The 18,364-nt window shown below is 45.6% G+C and overlaps 1 protein-coding gene across 7 annotated transcripts in view; it reads right to left on the reverse strand.

The window, feature by feature from the left end:
* PAQR5 (progestin and adipoQ receptor family member 5) overlaps positions 1-18,364 on the reverse strand; it is a 617,270-nt gene that overhangs the window by 15,749 nt on the left and 583,157 nt on the right. For all 7 annotated transcript variants that reach the window (XM_077472843.1, XM_077472844.1, XM_077472842.1 and 4 more), the window contains one exon: positions 9,894-10,020. In XM_077472843.1, coding sequence (XP_077328969.1) covers positions 9,894-10,020 — 127 coding nt within the window. The remainder of the gene's footprint in view (positions 1-9,893; positions 10,021-18,364) is intronic.

The following is an 18,364-nucleotide window of genomic DNA, read 5'->3' on the forward strand; positions in this document are numbered from 1 at the left end:
GGAGGATCTGGTCATAGAGTAGGAGCTGATGGGGAAGAGGGGAGTGAAGGCAAAGTGAGAAATAATTGTTGCTGGAGGTGAGGGAGAGGAATGGTATTGGTTGGAATGCCTCATTAGAGGATGCAGAGGAGGATCTGGTCAGGGTAGAAGTGGAAAGAGAAGAGGAAGAGGGAGGGAGAAGTGAAGGAAAAGAAAGAACTTATTGGGGTTGTGGTAGAGGAACAGTAGTGGTTGATATTACACATTAAAGGTGTAGAAGAGCATCTAGTCATAGGACGGGAACTGATCGAGAAGAGGTTAAAGCGGAGGTCCACCCTAAAGTGGACCTTCCGCTCATCGGAACCCTCCCCCCCTCCGGTGCCACAATCGGCACCTTTCAGGGGGGAGGGGGGTGCAGTTACCTGGATAATCCAGGTAACTGCACCCACTTCCGGGATAGCTCTCTGCGGAAAGGGGCGTAACTTACGCCCCTTTCCGCAAGTGCCCGCCCCTTCCCGCAAGTGCCCCGCTGCCTGCTGGGAAACACACAGATCCCAGAGGCAGCGGGGAGCGTCCTTATTGCGCAGCGCGATTCGCGCATGCGCAGTAGGGAACTGGGAAAGGAAGCCGAAAGGCTCCATTACCTGATTCCCATACCCAAGATGGCGGCGGCAGGACCCGACAGACGACCTAGAGATCGGCTTCGGGTGCCGACATCGCAGGCGCGATGGACAGGTAAGTGTCACTATTTTAAAAGTCAGCAGCTGCAGTATTTGTAGCTGCTGACTTAAAAAAAAAAAAAAACGCGGAGTCCCGGCAGACTCCCGCTTTAAGTGAAGGTAAAGTGAGAATTGTTGCTGGAGGTGAAAGAGAAATGGTAGAAGTTGATATTCCACATTAAAGACTAGAGGAAGATCTGGTCATAGGTTAGGAACTGATCGAGAAGAGAGATAGAAGAATGAAGGTAACGTGACAACTAAGGATGAGCTCAGGCGTGTTTGCATGGTCCACGTGCAGAACCCGCCAGGAAGTCGGCGCAGCTTTTGCGCTAACCACAGGCAGCGAGACATTGCCCGATCTCTGCAGCCGGGCATCGGGGCAATGTCTCACTGCCTGTGATTAGCGCAGCACTGCGCCGACTTCCTGGAGGGTGCTGCACGTGGACCATACAAACGCGCCTGAGCTCATCCCTAGTGACAACCAATTGTTGCTGGGGTTGGGGAAAGAGAAGTGATAGCAGTTGGCAGAGGCGTAACTAGAACCTTTAGGGCCCCAATGCAAGAAACCATAAACGGTAAAACAAAAACAGAACCCTCTGATGGGACTTGTTTTATGCCACGCACACATGACCGGACTTTCCGGCGGACTAGGTCCGACGGTCTAGTCAACAGACTTTCAACAGAGTTCCGACGGACTTTCCGAACTAAGTCCGTTCGAAAGTCAGTTCATTTTGAACGTGATGACGTAAGACAGGACCAAATAAGGAAGTTCAACAGCCAGTAGCCAATAGCTTCCCTTGTGTCAGATTTGGTCTGTTGGACCAGCATACAGACGGAACAGTTTTCCCCGATAGTAATTGAGTCCATCGGACAGATTTGAAACATGTTTTATTTCTAGATCCGTCGGATTTTTAAAACGAAAAACGATCTGATTAGCCCACACACTATTGGATTAGATTCCGTCAGACCTAGTCTGCCGGAAAGTTCGGTCGCGTGTACGTGGCATCACTGTCTACGCTAGGGATGTGGGCAAATTCTCCTATACCCCACTAAAGTTGAACAAGTCCATTTCAAGAAACCATGAAGGGCCCCCCCTGACCCCCAGCCAATGCCCTTCACACTCATCACAGATCCCCTTTATTACGGTCCTGCAGCAGGACCTTTTCATGTGTTCTGCAGTGGGCCCACTTCCTGCTGTCTTGGCCCCCCCCCCCCTCAGTGGTGGAATGCCAGGGCCAAGTAACAAGTGCAATCTTTGCGACCCTGGATTTCCGCCACTAGCAGTTGGCATTTCCACTAAAGATACAGGGGGAGAATCTGCTCAAAGACGTGGTAGGTCTGGGAAGGGAGCAAAAAGTGGACTGTGGACTGAAAAATCATTTGGCAATTATCTCATGAGGGAAGGACAGCAGTTGACAGCATTCCTCTCTTTGTGTGATGTCATTAACCATCATTTTGAACCAGCCATGTCACCTCTAAATTGGGGTGGAATTTAACCAAAGGGGTGAAAATTGGTGGGAAATTAAGTGCTTAGTACATACAGGAATCCTGTAGGTTTATGAAAGGCCGGTTTTTCTCTCCACTTTGACAGTCAGTTTTCGTAGACGACATACCACGGATAGAATAGCACTGTTGAGGATGGGAAGCTCACAATACTAGAGACATTAGTACACAAAAACAGTAACAAGAGAGCAGCCAAGGGGGGCCTTTTGGGAAAGGGAGGCTTCCATAAGTGTAGTGTAGAAGTTGGGAGTGGGGTGGGGGTGATCTGCAAGTGAACATCGTGTGGACAATGGGAAGAGCAGCCAGAAAAATGTAGTGTGAAGGCGGGGTGGGGAAACCTTTAGAGAATGTAGGGAGGACACTGGGAGGAGAACCTCCAGAAAAAAAACTTTTGAGGACAATATGGGGAAAGATTTAACAGAAAATAGAACCAACACTAGGAAAAGAGGTACAACGTGTTTAATGTAGTGAACTCTGCTGAAAGAATATTGTGTGGTGGGGACGTAGACAAGGATAATACCACTAATTTCACTCAACAACGAGCTTTCCCTCACTAGATGGATATTTAACCTATACATCGGGTTTTAATGACATCTTCTATATCTAAAATTTAAAAAAAAAGTCTCCTGACTAAACTCAAGTCCATTCCAGACAAACATGGTGACCCCCTATGGGCTGCCCTAAAATAAACAGGCAGCTCTGGTACCATTTAGTGTTCTGTCAGCAGTCAGCCATTTCACCAAGCAGCAGGCTCCCACAGCAGAGAGAGCAAGAGAAAGAGAGAGCACCCTGAGGGCCAGTCTGCTTGCATATATACTGTATAGACCTGTGGACTGTGGGTTCATTTAGACAACAGCCAAGATGTGGACTTGGGGCTGAAGGCTTAATCCTATCCAACTCTCTACAAAGCCACCAGGCTCCAGGACCCAGAGCAGAACTTTCGGTCAAGTACTCGCAGATACGGAGTACCGATACCTTTGTAGTGCGATTTGAGGCCATAAAAAAACCGAATGGGCTCAAATTGCACTGCAAAGAATCACATGGGTTTTGAACAGGAATGTGGTGCGATTCCTGTCCGAATTGCATGCGATTACCCCCACCACTCGTGTGTGTGTGTGTGTGTACCCAGTATATGCAGCAATGGGCAGTTTATTAAAAATGCTACAGAACTCCTCACATTATAAAGTACATATCTTGTCAAATCTAAATCTTCATTGGTGTCCCCGTCCTGCCGATGATAGAAAATCACAGACGATGGAGGTGCTCGCAGAGCTGGGGGATAAGTTTTGGGACCCCTGTGGATATAGCGTGGAAGTGATGTCAGAATGGGGGGGGGGCGGACCGCCTTTACACCTCCTCCAGGCCTGTGAGCACCTCCAGCGGCCATGATTTTCTACGAGACATGTGCGATGTCCGATTCGTTTAGTTCTGAATTTTTTTAAAAAAAAAATTTTATTTAGACAACTTCGTTAATTCAAAAATCCGAAAATTTGGAAATTCAAAAATGCAAAAATTCGAAAATCTGAAATAAACTAATAATAACTTAAAGGGGTTGTAAAGCTTTGTTTTTTATTTTCTAAATAGGTTCTTTTAAGCTAGTGCATTGTTGGTTCACTTACCTTTTCCTTCTAAATGTTTTTTTTCTTTGTCTGAATTTCTCACTTCCTGTTTCTCCTCAGTAAACTTCACACCATCATCCGAGTGGTGTTTAGTCAGCCAGAACAGCTTACTGAACAGCTTACTGAGGAGGAACAGGAAGTGAGAAATTCAGACAAAGAAAACTAAGAAAAAAAATCATTTAGAAGGGAAATCGAAGGAAAAGGTAAGTGAACCAACAATGCACTAGCTTAAAGGAACCTATTTAGAAAATAAAAAAACCTTTACAACCCCTTTTACTATTACCAACTATTAAAATATACAGTAGGTATTGGAATTTCCTTTATAATTTGTCTGTTCCCGATACAAATTTAGTCGAAGTTATGAATTATCCTTAATAACGAGTGCTGCATCTAAACGAATGTAACGTTATGAATTAATAAGAAGAAGAACAACAACAATAATAAAAACATATTATTATTTGTTATTATTTCATTCCGTTCAATTTGTTTAGACGGGCATTCGTTATTTCGAATAATTTGTAACTTCAGATAAATTAGTATTTGTTACGTTCACTAACAACCAAATTCCAATACCTATAATTTAATAGTTAGGTATTATTAGTTTATTTCAAATTTTTGGGATTTTCCTTTTTTTTTTTTTTTTTTTTTTTTTGAAAATCAGAAACCACGAATGAAATGAAAACTGAACAAATTTTTCGGCAGTGCACATGTCTATTTTCTACCATCGGCAGACCCAGGACACCAATGCAGATTTGGATTTGACAAGATATGTACTTTTTAAAGTGAGTTATATAGCATTTTTAATAAACTGCCCATTCCTGCACTAGATGGTGCTTCCGTTTTGTATACTGGATTAACACACACAGGAGGGGTGTGGGAAATCGCATGCGATTCAGACAGGAAAAGTACCACATTCCTATCGAAATCCCATCTGATTGTTTGCAGTGCGATTTGAGCCCATTCGTTTTGGATGGGCTCAATACGCACTGCAAAAGGTATCGGTTTCAGGTATCGGGAGCATTTGCACAATTACTCATACCCGTGCAAATACTTGGTATCGGCCCCGATACCAGTATCTGTGCAACTCTAGAAGATACATCTACAAAAATAGTATTTCCTTATATTAAATTGTATTAACTGAAACTTTGTATCAATTAAACTTGTATAAGCCCTGGTTCACACCAGTGCGGCATGGAAAAATCGCACTACTTTAGAGGCATTGAAATCGCACTACTTCAGCGATATTTCAAAGCCACAGATCAGTGCGATTTGCACCTCCAATTTCATTGCAACTTCATTTAACAGAAGTCTATGCAAGTCACAATGACACCAGAAAAAAAAAAAAAAGCAGGGCAGGAACCTTTTTCAAACTCGCTTTGACATGAGACCAGGCATGTACTGGCCATTGGGACTACCGGGAGTTTCCCGGTGGGCCGATGGCTCAGTGGGCCACTCTGATGCAAGGGGGCTGCTGATGGCACACTCTGATGCAAGGGGGCTGCTGATGGCACACTCTGATGCAAGGGGGCTGCTGATGGCACACTCTGATGCAAGGGGGCTGCTGATGGCACACTCTGATGCAAGGGGGCTGCTGATGGCACACTCTGATGCAAGGGGGCTGCTGATGGCACACTCTGATGCAAGGGGGCTGCTGATGGCACACTCTGATGCAAGGGGGCTGCTGATGGCACACTCTGATGCAAGGGGAGTGCTGATGGGACACTCTGATGCAAGGGGAGTGCTGATGGGACACTCTGATGCAAGGGAGTGCTGATGGGACACTCTGATGCAAGGGAGTGCTGATGGGACACTCTGATGCAAGGGAGTGCTGATGGGACACTCTGATGCAAGGGAGTGCTGATGGGACACTCTGATGCAAGGGAGTGCTGATGGGACACTCAAAATGTAAGTGGGCCGGTCTCGATGAAGTCCAGGGCCAAATTTCTGTCCCAGTCCAGCCCTGCATGAGACGCAACGGTTGAACGGTTCTATTGCCGGCAATGGGGTGAGATTTGTCATGTGATTCGGAACCGTCAAATCGCAAATGACAAATAGCACCGGCGTGAACCAGGGCTAAAACATTTTTTGCTTTTGATACTAGTTACTTATACAAAGTTTAATGGTGATACAATGTAATAAAAGGAAATAATATTTTTGTAGAGGCATTTTGATTGAAGCGTGTGATTTTGCTATTCCTTATCCCCATTTTAGGGGTTATCTGCAATTTTCATTTTCTTTCTTTTTTTTTTTTTTTTTAAAGGGGTTTATGGGATGAGCACAGGCTGGAATACATTTGTACTTTGTATTTACAGTGGGGAAAATTATCCGATTCCTTGCAGATTTTGCAAGTTAGCCCACTTAGAGAGAAATAAAGGGTCTACAATTTTTATCATGGGTGTATTTTAAATAATATAGACAAAATCTAAACCAAAAATCCGGAAAAAACACATGATACAAATGTTATCAACGGAGTTGCAGTTCAGTGAGTAAAATAAGTATTTGATCCCCGAGCAAAACATGACTTGGTGGTTGGTGGAGAAACCCTTGTTGGCAAGTAGAGGTCAGACGTCTCTTGTAGTTAGTGGCCAGGTTTGCACACATCTCAGGAGGGATTTTCGTCAACTCTTCATTACAGATGTTCTCTAAATTCTTAACAAGCGACAGCCAAGAAACCTTAACTCGAAGTTTCAGCTCCCTCCATACATTTTCTATAGGATTAAGGTCTGGAGAATGACAAGGCCACTACATAACCTTAATGCGTTTCTTCTTGAGCCACTCCTTTGTTGGCTTGGCGGTACATTTTGGGTCATTGTCATGCTGGAATACCCAATCCACGACCCATCTTCAGTTTTCTGGTTGAGGGAAGAAGGTTGTAATCCAAGATTTTACAATACATGGCCCCGTCCATTGGCCCCTCAATGTGGAAAAGTCGGTCTGTACCTGTAGCAGAAAAACAGCCACAAAAGCATCATGTTTCCACCTCCATGTGTGACTGTAGGGATGGTGTTCTTGGGGTCATAGTCAGAATTTTTCTTCCTACAAATACGGCAAGTCGAGTTAATGCCAAAGTGCTTGATTTTGGTCTCATCTGACCACAGCACTTTCTCCCAATCCTTCTCTGAATCGTTTAGATGTTCATTGGCAAACTTTAGACGGGCCTGTACATGTGTTTTCTTGAGGTTGTGGATCTTGGGGGGGCTGCAGGATTTCAATCCATGGCGGAGTATTGTGTTACCAATGGTTTGTTTGGTGACTGTGGTCCCAACTGCCTTGAGATCATTCACAAGCTCCTCCCATGTAGTTCTGGGCTGATCCCTCACTTTTCTCATGACCATCCTCACCCCATGAGGCAAAATCTTGCATGGCGCTCCAGACTGAGGGCGATTGATGATTATTTGGTATTTCTTCCATTTGCCAAAAAATCAGTTTTATCCTTCTCACCAAGCTTCTTGCTGATGGTTTTCCAGCCTTGTGTAGGTCTACAATCTTCTCCCTGACGTCCTCTGACAGCTCTTCCCCATGATGTTGAGGGTTTGAATGGTAGAAAGATTCTGTGGACGGGTGTCTTTTATACACATAACGAGTTTTCGTTAGGAGAACCTTCTTACATTGACAGGACTACTCTGTGTACCACATGAGCACCTACTGTAGCCAGTCTGTAGGAGCCAGAATTAATTTTGGTTGGTGGAGGATCAAATACTTATTTTACTCACTGAACTGCAACTCCATTTAGGACATTTGTATCTTGTGTTTTTCTGGATTTTTGGTTGATATTCTGTCTCTATCATTTAACCACTTGCCGACACACGTCGGCTCAATGGCAGCGGTGGGCAAATGGGCATATCTGTACGTCCCCTTTAATTTGAGGGGCTAGAGGGCGTGTGTGCCCGCCATGTACAGCGTGACCATGCCCGCAGGTCCCGCAGACTCAATGTCTGCTGGTGTCCCACGATTGTCTCACAGAGACGGAGAACGGGGAGATACCCGTCTAAACAAGGCATTTCCCCGTTCTGCCTAGTGACATGACAGGGATCTACTGCTCCCTGTCATTGGGAGCAGTGATAGCTGTCATGTCAGTGGTAGCACATCCCCACCGCAGTTAGAATCACTCCCTAGGACACACTTAATCCCTTGATCGCCCCCTAGTGTTTAACCCCTTTCTGTGTCATTTACACAGTAATCAGTGGATTTTTATAGCACCGATCGTTGTATAAAGGTCAATGGTCCCAAAATAGTGTCAAAAGTGTCTCCGATGTGTCCGCCATAACGTCGCAGTCGCGATAAAATAATTCACAGATCGCCGCCATTAATAATAAAATAAATAAATAAAAATGCCATAAATCTATCCCCTATTTTGCAGACGCTATAACTTTTGCGCAAACCAATCAATATACCCTTATTGTGATTTTTATTTTTAATTATTTTTTTAACCAAAAATATGTAGAATACATATCGGCCTAAACGGAGGAAAAATTTAGTTTTTTTTTTTTTTGGGGGGGGGGGGGGGATATTTATTATAGCAAAAAGTAAAAAATCTAGCTTTTTTTTTTTTTATTATTCAAAATTGTCGCTCTTTTTTTGGTTTATAGTGCAAAAAATAAAAACTGCAGAGGTGATCAAATACCACCAAAAGAGAGCTCTATTTGTGTGAAAAAAAAAAAAAAAAGGACATCAATTTTGTTTGGGTGCAACGTCACACGACTGCGCAATTGTCGCAGTGCCAAATCGCGAAAAAAGTGCTGCGGTCAGGAAGGGGGTAAAATACACCCATGATAAAAATTATAGACCCTTCATTTATTTGTAAATGGGAAAACTTACAAAATATGCAGGGGATCAAATTAGATTTTTTTCCCCCCCACTGTATTTTTTAACTATATGATAAGCCAGGCTATTTTTTATTTCAATTAAAATCAGTGAGTCGCACATTTCCCTATCCAAGCAGTCCGGGCACTTGGATCCAGGGGGCTCACGAGCACATAGAACTCCAAATAGATGGTATACGGCACGGGCATGGGCGTCCGCAGAACTTTTTTCAAGGGGGGGCATAATTTTAGGGTCACCCATGCGCGGCCCCTTTTCAACAATGTCATTATCACATTATCATGGTCAGAGACTGCAGACATAGTACAATCCCTAGAATAAATAATGGATAATGGCCAACAGGCCCTCTTACCAGACCCATCGAAACTACAGCAGTGATCCCTCTGGCTGGACGATCGTTCACTCGACCCGGGGGCGACTCTGGTCAGTAGTGTAGCCTGTCTGTATCCTGGCAGTAACTTAGTCTTTCTCTCTCTGGCGGTGCTGGGCAGCATGGCTCTCTGGTGGTGCTGGACAGCATGGCTCTCTCTGGTGGCGTGGGGCAGTGTAGTTCTCTCTCTGGTGGCGCTGGGCAGCGGGGCTCTCTCTCTCTCTGGCTTCTGCCCAGCACACACCTTGTTCTTTTTCCTGTAGCATTCTCTCCCTCAGCTTTTTTCCAGGCTGCAGTCTCTCAATCTCTCTCTTGATCAATCTGTATCCTCCTCCCTGTGGAAAATGGGGTTGCCAATCTTTGGGACTACATGTCCCATGATTCTCTCCTCTCCTAGTCTCCTTTGATTGGCCCTCAGTTATGGCCAATAGGGAAGGAACGGAGTGGGCAGGAAGCTGGGCGAGGAACCTGGTGAGAGCCGTCGTCTCTTCTCCCTGACAGGAGAAAGGGAGGGGGTGACCAGGGGAAACCTGACAGCCAGCAGCTCGCCTTTCTCCTGTCACAGCGCCGCCGAGTTCTCTGCTGGACTGAGCATGGAAAAGAGAACGCAGTCACACTACACTGATAGGGCGGCTTGGCAGAACCTTGATGGTGTCACCCTACTGGCGGTTGCACCCCCATAGCGATGGATCTGTGCTGAATTTAAGATCTCATCCCTGATTCCAGGGGGGGGCACTTGACCCCCCTTGCCCCTACCTGCGGACGCCCATGGGCACGGGTATTGTTCTATAACTAGAAGTAATGTTCCTTTGTCCTGTGCAAAATTAAATCAGGAGAGCAAGTATCAGTATAAGAAGACTAGGATAACATCTAGGGACATACCTGGAGTAGCAGGACATTCCTGTGCTGATGATTGTGTTGAAAACAGCCCAGGGCACAAAGTATTGATGGAAAGTACTGTTCACCCACCGGTCCGGGAATACATAGGCAGAGTAAGCGACAGCTGACCCTAAAATGTCAAAATAAAAACAAAACAAAAAGGTGACAACTGACACGATGCAGCAGCTAGAAAAACTGGAAAAACATGCTCGGTGTCTCCTGCATTTCTGTTAGTTCAACAAAAATTAAAAAGATGCTGGAATGTTGCATATTTACTAAAAACAAAAACAATTTTTTTTTTTTATTTAGTTTTAGATTTTAGAGTAGAAAACAGTTGATAGATGTGTCTCATTAGGGAGAATTATCTTCTCTTCCTAGATACAACAGGAAGTAAGAAGAAATCCCTCCAATAAAAAGAGAAAATTTGAAAATTTTTAGATAAACATTCTCTCCTTCCCCCCGGGGTCATTGGTACTCCAGTGTTGGCCCGTCCATTAGGGGGCGCCCGGGCACCGCCCCCTCTCTCCAGGCCACCCCCTATACGTACAATGGATAGATTCATGCATAGCACAAATCCATAGCTCCCAACTGTCCCTGATTTCGAGGGACTGTCTCCGATTTGGATCAATGTCCCTCTTTCCTCCTCATTTGTCCCTCATTTAGGTCTGGTCTATATAGTTGTATATAAAATGCACTTTTTATCTATCAAAAAGTGTTTCCCAGCGCTAAACCTTTCATCTGATTTCTAAATTGCTGCATTTGTAAATTCCAAAAGCCAATATAAAAAAGAAAAGAAAAGTAGTGGTAAAAAAAAACAAAAAAATAAAAAAAAAATAAACACACTTGTGGGTTTAACCCATCTTGTCATTTTGTACATTTCACCTTTTAGTGGGCGTGGCAAGGGGTGTGTCCTATGCCTGAATACTTTTGCTGAGAGGTGTAAATGCAAATCTATCCATGGCCGCCGCGGCCACCCCCCTATTCAGGCATCCTGCCCCTTTTCGGACGCCGGGTGCCTGAATTACAGCAGTAATGGGTGTTTTTTTGAAGCACCTGATAAAAGCCATAGGCTCTAAAAGGCTTCAAAATAGGGTGGGCTCGGGGCGCAGAGCATTACGCCATGAACCCAGGTGTGTGCGTGTGAGAAAAGCAAATGAATATTAGTTTTTCTAACACTGAACTGCCTCTCTGCCAATCAGGAAGCACGGGTCTGATACCCGTCCCCTGATTAACTGAAAAGGACAGGCGATCCTATTGGAGGCCTTGCAGGAGGAAAAGCATTGAGGAAACAAGGAGCCGCTACCTGACCTGCTGCCAGTCCCACGGCTCGCTGCCGTCTCCCGCTGTCTGACCCGCCATCAACAGGGGTAAGGCCCGGCCAGACAGCGAGCGAGCGGGGTGCTGGTTAAATCCCACTGGGGGGGTTACAGTGGCTCAATTGATGGGCACAGCGAGGCTGCAACTGATGGGCGCTTTTTTTTTCAATATTTTTCAGTTTGTTTGTGCCCCCCAAAAAATTTTGAGCACCAGTCGCCACTCTGGTACTCAGAGCTGTGCTCTCAGTAATCACCCCCTCCTTAGGTACAACTCTGTGGACACCCCCCCCCCACCAAGGAAACAGCCTCACTCAGAGAACTCTTGGCCTGGCCTAAAGGCCTTGTGTATAATCTGCTCTAAGGGACAGAAAGTCCACAGCTGGCTCTCCCCAGCCTCCTGCCCTGTATAAGACCTCCACGTGCTGGTGTGGGGGGTTTGGCTCCCATGCCCCAAGTGACTCAGTACTCTTTCCAACCTGGCTTATAAATGGGCACAGACTCACGCAGGCCTAGCACCTGGCAACATGGCTAACTGCACCTGCCTACAAGTGAGAAGAATGCCCCTTACATTGGTGATCAGTGAGAAGAATGTTCCTTACATTGGTGATCAGTGGGAAGAATGTCCCTTACATTGGTGATCAGTGGGAAGAATGTTTCTTACATTGGTGATCAGTGGGAAGAATGTTCCTTACATTGGTGATCAGTGAGAAGAATGTTCCTTACATTGGTGATCAGTGAGAAGAATGTTCCTTACATTGGTGATCAGTGAGAAGAATGTTCCTTACATTGGTGATCAGTGGGAAGAATGTTCCTTACATTGGTGATCAGTGGGAAGAATGTTCCTTACATTGGTGATCAGTGAGAAGAATGTTCCTTACATTGGTGATCAGTGAGAAGAATGTTCCTTACATTGGTGATCAGTGAGAAGAATGTTCCTTACATTGGTGATCAGTGAGAAGAATGTTCCTTACATTGGTGATCAGTGAGAAGAATGTTCCTTACATTGGTGATCAGTGAGAAGAATGTTCCTTACATTGGTGATCAGTGGGAAGAATGTTCCTTACATTGGTGATCAGTGGGAAGAATGTTCCTTACATTGGTGATCAGTGGGAAGAATGTTCCTTACATTGGTGATCAGTGGGAAGAATGTTCCTTACATTGGTGATCAGGGGGAAGAATGTTCCTTACATTGGTGATCAGTGAGAAGAATGTTCCTTACATTGGTGATCAGTGAGAAGAATGTTCCTTACATTGGTGATCAGTGGGAAGAATGTTCCTTACATTGGTGGTCAGTGGGAAGAATGTTCCTTACATTGGTGATCAGTGAGAAGAATGTTCCTTACATTGGTGATCAGTGAGAAGAATGTTCCTTACATTGGTGATCAGTGGGAAGAATGTTCCTTACATTGGTGATCAGTGGGAAGAATGTTCCTTACATTGGTGATCAGTGGGAAGAATCTCCTCCTTACCAAAAGATTGTTGTTTTCAGTAGTCAGTCATTCATTGCTAATGAACCCCTAGCAACCTTTAAAGGAACTCCTGGTGAGAAAGGATGAGTAATGTATTCTACAACCTTCATCTCGCTGTTGGTATAACTGACAGCAAATACTGCGCACAGAGGAACATTGTTTAGTTATAAAGTTGAGAGATGATCTGATATTTATTGAAGGATTTAGCAGCCAGCAAGGTACAAAAGCCACCACACCTCCCCGGGTGAGTAATGAGTAAATCCAGCGCGTTCAATGTGCGGTTTCTGGCATATATACAAAGATTCTTTTTGTATCATTATGGAAAAAAAGTCAAACGCCCACTTACATTACATCTCAGGTGGGTAAGAAAGAAGATAAGATAATGGCATCTAAGATGTTATAGAGAGCATTGTATTGTGTTTTCAAGGATCTACTAGATAATGTCCGATGAGTCAGAAGCACGGCTGCAGAGGTGACACTTGCTTCCACATTATTACTTTTTAAGATGATGCAAGCTGTTTTGCTGTATTTATAAATATTTATAGTTCTCAGGAGATTCCATTCATTCCCTATTCTGACATTCTTTTTTTGCTTACAAGTAAAAATCTTTTTTTTTTGTGCTAGAAAATGACTTGGAACCTCCATACATATTTTGTTTAGCAGAGGCCCTAGAGAATAAAATGGCGATTATTGCAATTTTTTTATGTCACAGGGTATTTGCGCAGCTGTTTTTCAAATGTGTTTTTTTTTTTTTTCAAATACACGTCCACCCCTTCCCGACCATCCGCGGCAGTTATACTGCGGCAGGTTGGCTCCCCTGTGCGAGCCGTCATAGCTGTACGTCAGCTCTTTAAGAGGCTGTAGCAGCCGCAGCGTGTCCCCGAAGGTGTTGCACGTGCCCGGCGGGCGCAATGCCCCCGCGATCACTCGTGAAAAGAGCGAGAACCAGAATCTGTGTGTGTAAAAACACTAGACATGTGCACTGACAAAAAATGTGTTAGTTTTCGTTTCATTAGTTTTTTTGCTTTTTTCGGAAATTTTCAAATTCCCGCATTTTCAAATTTTTTGAAATTCTGAAATTCCAAAATTGAAAAATTCCGAAATTTCAGAATTTCCGAATTTGTCAAAAAAATGGAATTAAGTACGGTAATGTCCTTTTCCAGGAGTCTTTCAGGACAGCCACCTTTAAGAGACACTGGCTCCTCCCCTCTTAGGAAACACCGCCTTCATTTTCATGATTTAAGCCTCCTCCTCCCTTCGTTCCTCAGTTCTTCCAGAGTACCTCCGGCCAACTGGGGAGACACAAGAACACGTCAAATAAACAAACTTTTAAGTCTTACCTGACGGCCTCATGTAATGAGTTCCCGATGATCTGCAAAAAACTTGGGTGGGAACCGGTGCTGTCCTGAAAGACTCCTGGAAAAGGACATTACCGTACGTAATTCCATTTTTCCCCAATCGTCTTTCAGGACAGCCACCTTTGAGAGGATAAGCGAGTACCCTGTCTTAGGGTGGGACCTACTGCTTGCAGCACCTTGTGACCAAAGGGCTTGGTCTTTGGCTGAGAGAAGATCCAATCTATAGCGCTTCACGAACGTAGAAAACTTGAACCACGTTGCGGCTCTACAGATCTGTTCAGGAGACACACCAGCCCACATTGTCTGCGGAGTTGCCGCTGTCCTGGCTGAGTGTGCTTTAATTCTAACTGGAGGCTTTAATACCCCAACCGCGCAAGTCTGCCCAATGGCTGACCTTAATCATCTGGTTAGCGTACGTCTAAAGGCTTTGGAACCCTTCCTAGCCCCTGGAAGTAACACTAAAAGTAAATCAGACTTCCTGAACTGGCTTTGTGTAACCAAAATAATGAAGGACACATCTTCTAACGTCCAATAAGATGTGTTCCTGTTCGCTCACTGGTTTTGAACGAAAAATAGGCAGCATAATCTCTCGGACTCTCTGAGGATTAGAGACTACCATTAGGTAAAAAGGCCAGAATGGTCTTAAAAACTGAATGGTCTGGAAAGGGAGTGCCTTAACAGAAAGGGTTTCGAGTTTACTCTCTTTCCTTGCCGCAGTGATCGCCACAAAAAACACAGTTTTGAGAGTGATCAACCCTAACCAGCCAGATTCCAATTGCTGAAAAAGGTTCCTTTGTGAGAACCTGTAAAACTAATGAGTGACCCCGACTGGAAAGGGGGCGACCAAAGGCTTGGTCTTTGCCTACTTAAGGCTCTAAGAACCTTACTATACCAAGGTCTGATGTTAGATGCCCTTCCAGGAATACGCTAAAAGCGAAAACCTGACTCTTCAATGTTTATGGGGCTAAACCTTTATCTGCCCCTGACTGCAGGAACTCTAGAACGGCTACGAGGCTGTGCACATTGAAGGAGTTCTCTGAGCATCAGCTGTTGAACCGTCTCCATACCTTCAAGAAAATGGTCTGAGTTTCCATTTACCTGCAATTCAGAAGAGTGGCTATTAAACAGTCTGAGACCTCTTTGCCCTTCAGCAATTCCTTCTCAGTAGCCAAGCTGCAAGAATCCACCTGGGGACCGCAGACTGGACCCTGGGAAAAGGGACACTCCTAGACCGGGAAAACCCGGGGGGGGGGTTCCACTGACAGGCCCTTCAGAATGGAGAACCACGGCCTCCTGGGCCCAAGAGGTGTGATTAGAAAACAGGTAGTAATCTCCACCTGAAAACTTCCCTGACCCTGCAGAAATCAGAACGGGAGGGGAGAAAGCATAGCACTTAGAGAAACCCTAACTCTGTGCTTTAGTGTGTCTGCTCCCGACCTCCCCTGTTCATGGAACAGGAGATGGCTTCCTTTGCGTTTTCCCTTGAGAAAAAGAGAGGTCTATCCAAGGAATCCCCCAACTCTGGGTGATCCATTCGAAGAACCTCCTGCTTGAGAACCTGGTTGCTCTGAGGAAATCTAATATCAGGATTTGCTCTCCTTCAAAACAGATCACTGAAAGGACAGGATTTTAATATTCGGCCCATCTGAGGATGGCCTTCGCTAGGACCCATAAGGATCCGCTCCAGGAGTCCCCGTCCTGTCGACGTAAGCCACTGCCAAGGGACTGTTTCCATGACTCTTACATGAAGTCTCCAGAGAACTCTGAAAGGTCCTGAGAACCAGATCTACTGTTCTCAACTCCCTCCAATTTGAGGATCTCTTAGATTCCTTCCTCTCCCAGGTACCCTGTACCAAACAGGAGTCTAGGTGTGTCCCCAACCTAAGCCGTTCGTATCGGTTGTAACCACCCTGGATACTGGGAAACTCCATTCTAGGTCTTGTAACAAACGTGCTCCCTTTCCCCAAGGGGACCTCTTTACCTGAGTTGGAACCGAAACCAAAGAGTCCCAAGACCCCTGACTGTGGTCCCAAACCTTCAAGATGAATAGTTTACAGAGGACGGTAACATGACCCTGTCCACTGAACTGCTAGGAGCGTGGCTGTCAGTAAACTCAACCTGCCTAATTGAGTTTTTGACGGTTGCCCTGGAGAAACAACAGTGCTCTGTCTATCTTCTGGACCTTCTCCAAGGAGGGAAGACCTTTTGTTCTGTTGAGCCCAGCACCTACCCCAGGAAGGTGACCCCCTGGTAAGGAATTTAAGTTGGGTTTCTCTAGGTTCAGAGGCCAACCCAGGCTCACTAACAGGTCTTTTGTTACCTGTTGATCCCAAATCGACTGCGTCAGAGAAGGTACAAACCGGAGAAGATCGTCAAGACACACGATCACCGAGACTCCCCTGAGACGCAGGAATGCCAGAACTTCTACCATCACTTTGGTGAAGATAGGAGGAGGAAAGGGATAGCCCAAAAGGGAAGTGCTTTGAACTGAAGGTGTAGCACCCCTACAGAAGTTATCACTGCCAGCCTAAGGAAACGCTGGTGGTTCTCTGCAATGGGAATATGCAGGTATGCATCCTTACTATCCATGCCCTGAAACAGTTTTGGTGGAAGAGGTGCCCTCACCCAGTGACCAAAACCAACGAAAGCCATCTGTAGGTGACTAAGACACACAGACGTTTCAGGTTCAGGATGAGCCTGAACTTTTTTCCCAAAGGCTTGTGAACCACAAAAATGTGAGAATAGGAGCCCTTCCTATATATCCTGCTGGGACCTGTATTACCACTTCCTGTTCCTCTAACTCCTGAAGAGGAAAGAAGGGCACATTTTGGCAGCTCAGTGACAAGGAGTCTCAAACAGGGGGGAGTTCTGAAAACTCCAAACTGTAACCCCCTATGATGATCCTCATCACAAACTAATTGGAGGTGCTCATCTCCCACTGGGGGAGGAAGGACCCCCCTTTTTTTTTTTTTTATATTTCCTCTTAAGGGAAACGGCCTTTTACTTATCAGCCGTGCGATCTCGCACTGCTTAAAGACCTGGCAAAAACAGCAGGTTTCCTGTAAAAAAGGATTACACAGAGCTTTTGCCTTGGACGCCTTGACCCCCTGCCATGTCTTCAGCCTTGAGGCCCTCCAGGCTGAGTTGGTCAGAGCCGAAGATCTTGCATACATTCGCCTGGATTGAATCGAAGCAGCGTATGCCAACACCTTAAGCAGCATGGGAAAGGAGGATAGAAAGTCTCCTCTGCCGTCATTGCTTCATGCATTAATCTGGCTAAGCCGACACTTCATATTATGAGCCACCACTGTGGCCGCTATGGCAGGCTTAGATATTTTCTTAAGAGAAAAAGCCCATGCATCCTTCAGAAGTGAGTCCATCATTTCAAACATAGGGTCTGAAAGTATTCCCATGTCCCCGAGGACAGGTCAGTATGCCTGGACATCTGAAGAAAGGTAGTCTCTAACCTGGGAGATTCTATTCCAGACAAGAGCTTCCTCTTCCGCCCAAGAAAAAACCTTTGCTTTAATGCACCAGAAAAGAAAGGTTTTCCTTCGGGACCCCGCCATTCCTGATGGCATCGATCAAGACATCATGAACCGGGAACACCCGCTTCCCCCAGGTCCTAGTACATCTGATCGTGGGGTGACAATGCCTTCTTCCTAAAGTGGTATGAATAGCTCTCAAGAGCTTATCCACTTCATCCAGGGGGAAGTTTACATCGAGGGGTTCTTTTGGGTTCCCCACCCAAGCCCTCACCTTTATCAGATTCCCTTGGGAGTCTGAGACGGCACTGTCAACTTCTTCCTCAACTTCCTCTCTGGAACCCTCTAGACTCTCCCTTAACCTGCAGGAGGAACATCCATCGGGTTAGGTGGAACACTCTGCTGTGCTGGTGAAAGAGTGCTCTGGAGCTGAGGCCACTGGAACCTTCACAGAAGCCGCCAGATATGCACCGTGTTCTGCTGCCTGTTTCCTGATGGCGCTCAAACAGGGACCTGAACCCTCTGAGGCCACTGGAACCTTAGGTTAAAGGTCTGACTGAGCTATCCGGTGCTTCAATACACTCTTTACCAAGTGCCTTTGAACCAGGGATTCCCCCAAAGAGGCTCTATATGAAGGACGCTCCCTCCTAGAACCAAGGGGAGACTTGCTCATGTCCTTCAGAGACCTAGAGATAAAAGAGCAGCAAAAAATCCTAAAAAAAGAAGAAACACCAGCACTACTTAAGAGGACCACCGGGAGTGCCCTCCCCTAGGATCAATCTCCATCTGGATCCCAGACGCACTGCCCTTCCCCCCCGACCACCTAGGGGGAAAAAACACCAGTGG

Source organism: Lithobates pipiens, unplaced genomic scaffold, assembly GCF_037356315.1.
Source record: "Lithobates pipiens isolate NorthernLeopardFrog02 unplaced genomic scaffold, aLitPip1_a1.2 Scaffold_8, whole genome shotgun sequence".
Classification (NCBI taxonomy): Eukaryota; Metazoa; Chordata; class Amphibia; order Anura; family Ranidae; genus Lithobates; species Lithobates pipiens.